At 64.8% G+C, this 5,396-nt stretch overlaps 2 protein-coding genes across 2 annotated transcripts in view; one reads left to right on the forward strand and one right to left on the reverse strand.

Moving 5' to 3' along the window:
- The window catches only part of MNEG_1509 (hypothetical protein), a gene marked incomplete at both ends in the record, with an annotated part of 1,752 nt that extends 304 nt beyond the window's left edge, over nt 1–1,448 (reverse strand). The window contains 2 exons of the mRNA XM_014050014.1: nt 247–977; nt 1,194–1,448. Coding sequence (XP_013905468.1) covers nt 247–977; nt 1,194–1,448 — 986 coding nt within the window. The remainder of the gene's footprint in view (nt 1–246; nt 978–1,193) is intronic.
- Nucleotides 1,449–3,275: 1,827 nt separating this feature from the next.
- On the forward strand, nt 3,276–5,143 carry MNEG_1510 (hypothetical protein; the record flags this gene model as incomplete). Its single annotated transcript, XM_014050015.1, has 6 exons — nt 3,276–3,299; nt 3,697–3,990; nt 4,117–4,290; nt 4,401–4,513; nt 4,729–4,831; nt 5,126–5,143. 6 exons carry the CDS (start codon nt 3,276–3,278, stop codon nt 5,141–5,143), a joined length of 726 nt encoding a protein of 241 aa, XP_013905469.1.
- Between the last annotated feature and the right edge of the window lie 253 nt (nt 5,144–5,396).

The following is a 5,396-nucleotide window of genomic DNA, read 5'->3' on the forward strand; positions in this document are numbered from 1 at the left end:
CCGCCTGAAATCGCGGCCACGTCCGCGTTCGCCACTTGCCAGAGCGCATGGGAGGCTGCGCGGAGCGCCTTGGCAGCATATGTGAGCGCCTCGGGGCTCGAGTCGGCCGCGGCCGCGGCGCCGCCGGCGGCGGCCCAGCGGGCAGGGCGGCCGAGGAACGCGAGCGCGTGCTTGGCGATATCCCTCCCGCACGCGGCTGCGAGCGCGGCGCGGCGGTCGGAGGAGAGTAGGTTTGCTGCCGTGCACCAGACCACGGCCCCTGCCGCGGGGGTCGCGGCCGGGTGCTGCGCGTGCGCGGTCAGCAGCGGAAGGGTGATGCGCGCGTGCGCCAGCAGAGCGGCAGAGAGGGGCGTCTCTGCCCCCGGATCATCACAGTGGCGCAGCAGCAGCGACGCCAGCATAACGGCGGGCTCCGCGCGCTCGCCGCCCTCGAAGAGGCGGGCGCAGACGACGCCGGCGACCAGCGTCGCGATGCACGGCTGCGCCGCCGCCCACGCGGCGAGCTCGGCGCGGCCGTCAGCGTCGAGCTGCAGCGCGCCTTCGGCGGCGTCCCCCTCGGCGTCGATGAACACCTGCGCCAGCCGCACAAACGTCCAGAAATGGTCCCCCTCCTGCGAATACGGACTGCTGCTCGGCGCGCCGATCCGCACCAGAGCCTCGCGCGGCAGCAGCCCGGCGCGAAGCAGCGCCTCGGGCGCGCCTGGCGTCTGCATCACGGCGGCCGCGGCGGGCAGCGCGTCGTTGCCGTCGAGGCTGAAGGTCTCCCTCACGATCCGGTTCAGCAGCATGACGCGCGTCCGACCCAAGAGCCCGACGGCGCCGCCCCCGCCTGCAGCGTATGCGCCCGCGGCGTCGGCGGCTGCGTCCGCGCGCACGGCGGCGGCGGCGGCGGCGGCGGCGCAGGCGGGCGTGCGGAGGGGGTCATACGCGTGGCTGCCGGGGGCGGCCGCGTTGTGCAGGAAGTTGATGACTTCGGCCTGCCATTGAGGCGGGCCGGGAGCACAGCGTGTAGATGCGACAATAAGAGGATCTCAGACTGATTCACTCATATGAAATGGCTGCAGGTGGAGTTTGCAAGGCATGTAATTCTGCAAGCAGGTGGCTGAGCGGCGTCCAAATCACCGTCACGCCGGCTGCTTGTGTGTGTGCATCCAATCAAGGCACGGGGCGCCGCAAGGCGTGGCGCCACCCACCTCAAATGTGCTAAAAGCTGCATCAAAGGCACCCCTTGGCACGCCGCCCTCGCCGCTCGCGCCGCTGCGGCGCACAACCAGCGAGTCCATGACCTGCACAAACACCGCCGGGCTGATGGTGTCCAAGCCCTCGCTAAGCCGGTTGATGGCATCGCCTTGTAACTCCTGGATTTTCTTGTCCAGACGCTCTAAGGCCGCGGCATTTCGCTGGGGAACCGCCAGTGCGTTCGCGACACCACCGAGCAGGCGATCCATGGTGGATGAAAGGGTCAATATCACATATGGCACGGATGTTCAACCGTCCCTGCAGCGCCAGCACCTGAAGGCTTCAGTGTACTGTACAGGATCGACGCTGGCTTCGCACCCAGCAGGCCCAGATGCGCCTGCAGTGCAGTCCCCGCTGCGCGGCTCATGCTGCATGCCGCTGTGCCGCTTCTTGGCGGCAGGTGTTTGGGTTTACACTGCAGCTTGCGCCTGTGGAATACACACCTGTCTCACACTCGCCACCCTCCCCTTCCTCACCTTCCTTTCCACCGTTCGTCCTGCTGTGCTCCCATTCTGCGGGTCTGCGCGCCCGCTCCCCTTGTCACGCCTCCCACGCCTTTCGGTACAAGGGGACGCCGCTGGATCGGGCCGTGGGACGTTCGCGCGAGCTGTCGCCATAGTGGCAGGCAGCGCCAAGCAGCTTGGTGGCACACTAGCTGCAAGATCTTCTCGCGCTAGCTGCCTCCAGAGGTAGACCAACAATTCAACCGTTGAGTCAGTTGTTGCAGGCCTCACACGTGACTGTTTGCACACCTTCTTTGAGCGGCCTTCAAGAAGCTCCAACTGCATCACCACGCAAAGTCTGTGGGCTAACGCTGAAGCAGGACTTTGGTTTAGTACCCCTCAAATGCAGTGCTGTATCGGATGCGCCTCTTTGACTTGAAAGTTTGACCTTCAGCACAGACTGCGTTTACATTCATTGCCCAACATCCAGTTGCAAGCCGCCCGGAACACATGCGTCCAGTGGCTACCACAGCATTCTGCTAATCCTCGGTGATGGCTGCGTTCAGTAAGGCAAACACTAGTCGTGCCCGTCTCGCTCCCTAGCAGCACCACCAATCTGAGGTGACAAGCACTGCAACCACCACATGCCCTGACATAGCGGCCGACAGCGGTCAACAAGGCCCGAACCGCGCTCGGCTCCGCAATGGGGATGAATCACATTCAGCACGACAACACAAAGAGACAGACCGTAACATACAGCGCTGCGGCAGCCCAAGAGCCCCACCCGCCGGACATCGCCGCCATCGCAGCTGCCTGGCAACGCTCCCGCTGCGCTTGGCGCCACCCCATCCCATCGATAACATCCCCAGAGATTGCGCACTAACAGGCCGCTCATTGGCACCCTCTCTCGAAGTCCTCGTCCCGCCACCCCACACACCCATGATAACCCCGTATGATCACCGAAATCCCGCCGTCAAAGATGCTCAGGTGCCTGGCGGCACCCGTTTGCGCTCCCGCTCTTGCGCGCACGCATTCCATCCTGCCCGTGACATCCTCGATACACGCGCTTGGACGCCCGTCTACTGTCCCCCGCCCGCCCTCGGCCTGGAACCCCGCCATGCTTGACATTTGAATTGACCCCTTGACTCATTCCATGAATTGCCAGTGCCACATCATACGGTCCATGTACACCGTGCAGGGAGGACCCCATAGCAGTGAGCGCTCAAGTGAACTTTGCTTAGTCTCATCTGAATGCCTGTGCTTCCCAGCGTTTCAACCGCCAATACAGCAGCATCACCACAGGCCATTCCGCAGTGTGCTGGCACCCCCCGCACTTCACACAAGCTAGCCAGGGACGGCGCGATTCGGATGTGTGGGGGCGGCCATATCGGTTTGCAGGCCCCTAAACATCACAATCACTGCATAAGGACGCGAAAGGACTCTTCTGACAGCAGCTCTAGCGGACACCTTGTTTCATTGTTGGGTGACGTGCGGACGCCATGACCTTTGCTGCCCCGTTACCGAGCATTGATATCAGCACAAACGACGATGTATGCAGCGACCCAGTGAAGGCAGGACGAGAGGCGGGCTGGGATGGGGATGCAAGGCGTGACCAGGGTGGGGGACGAGCAGAGGTTGTCAGGCTTAGCGAAAGCGATTCGTCGCTGAGTTCGGATGAGGCGCGCCTGGATGCCGCGGCAGCACATGCAACCCTCCAGGAGGTGCGCGTGATGGCAGTGACGTGCGCGCTCTAAGGCGATGCAGCCCGGGTGTGTCGAACCGCGTTCATACGTGCGGGGCTCAAATCCTCCCCTCAACACTGTTGATGCAGCATGTGCGCTTTGTCCCGCCGGTTGGCACGCACCTGGTCGAGCTGCCCGACAGCGCCCTTGCATCGCCGGTCAACAGGTCAACGCCGCGCCGCTCCTGGCATGCCCGACAAACCGCCCTTTGTGTTCACCTGACGCCTCCTCTCCTCCTGCTGCCCTGAAACCCACCGGCCGCTAACCACCAGGCCCTGGCGCGCGGCGCCGAGCCGGGCTCTGCGGGCCCCTCGTCCCCGCGCCGCGCCCAGGACGTCCCCAAGAGTGTCTTCTCCATCATCCCGCGCAGCGGCGCCGACAAGGTCCTGCCGCGCTCGCGGCCGGCCATGCCGTCGCTCGAGGACCTGGAGGCGTCACCCCACTACCCAGTCGTGGTGACGCCGAACCCGGCGCTGGAGGGCTATTCGTTCAACGGGTCGGCGGACCCGCGGCAGCAGCTGGACATCAACGGGGGCATGATTGAGGTGGACAGCGCCGTCTTCAAGGTGGGGGCCCGCCCAGTTGTTCATGTATGTTCCGGCCCACGACGCCGCCTTCTGCTGCTGCTGCCGCTGCTGCTGCCGCTGCTGCCGCTGCTGCTGCCGCTGCTGCTGCCGCTGCCGCTGCTGCAGCTGCTGCCGCTGCTGCTGCTGCTGCTGCTGCTGCTGCTGCTGCTGCTGCCGCTGCTGCTGCCGCTGCCGCTGCCGCTGCTGCTGCTTCCGCTACCAGGCGCAGCAGCGCTTTCACCTCGGCTGCGGCAGTCGGGCGTGGTGGGGCTGCTGCTGCGGCTAGCGGTGCTGCTCAACGTGTGTCTCTGTCCCTCATCTTCCAAGTATGCACTGGTTCAGCAACCTTGAGCTGTGATCTGCCTGCCCCAACAAGTTCCGCCTGGGCCCACTTGCACCTGTGCTCCCAGGGCAAGCTGATAGTTCACATGGACAACCTGCCAACAACAGACGCCTCGGTCTTCGCGGGCAAGAAACGCCTGGTGCACGTGGCGGCGCAGGGCAAGTTCAAGCGGCGCACCAGGTGCGCGCACCGCGCCCCTGCTGGTTCCCTGGGTGCAGCAACCGCGGGGGCGCAGCAAGCCCGCAAGCCGCGTCGCAATTTCGCCGTGGCACCTCTGGCGCAGGCCGCACAGGGCACGCATCTATGCGGACTTTGTGTTTGTCAAAGTCAAACCCCACGCACACGCATGCGCTTACTTGCCTGCATGCACACCCATACGTACTTGCACGTGTCAGGGCCGCGGCGTTGTGCACCGGCCAGGAGTTTGCCATTGCCCTGGCGGCCAACGGCACAAGTGTGGTGTGGATCCTTGAGCAGGTGCTGCGCGCGTGCGCCAAGGTGAGAGGTCCCAGAGGGTGCACGGGTGCAAGGTGGGAGGATCTAGAGGGTGCAAGGCGCGAGGTCTCAGAGGGTGCAGCGGGAACGAGGGAGGGGGATCAAGAGGGTGCAGCGCCGCTGGATACGCGAGAGGGGTGCCAGGCGGACGCCCCGCCTGCTGACGAGGCTGTCTGGGACGGGGTGGGCACGCGGCAACCCCCACGCTGGGAGACTCTGGAGTCCTGCAGCCAGAGCAGCTAGGGTTTGCGCCTTCCCAAAATGCGGCCCGACCTTCCTGTTTCAAAGCATGAACAGCGTGCCGTGCACACCTGACGTACCAGTGCCATTCACAGAGCAAACCTGCTACAACACTGACCCCAGGTGTTCTCCAAGACCACCATTGTGGACGCCCACGGGGAGCGCCCCGCTTTCTACAACCCCCTGATTGCGGCGTGCCAGCTCATCAACGTGGCCAGGGAGGGGGAGGAGCCGGACATGTGGACGGCAAAGGAGGACTGCAGGTGGGGGCGCTTGCGGGCGCAGCACTGGGATGCGAAGACAGGGTGGAAGGCTGCAGGGATGATTA

Source organism: Monoraphidium neglectum (genome assembly GCF_000611645.1).
Source record: "Monoraphidium neglectum strain SAG 48.87 unplaced genomic scaffold scaffold00152, whole genome shotgun sequence".
Lineage (NCBI taxonomy): Eukaryota > Viridiplantae > Chlorophyta > Chlorophyceae > Sphaeropleales > Selenastraceae > Monoraphidium > Monoraphidium neglectum.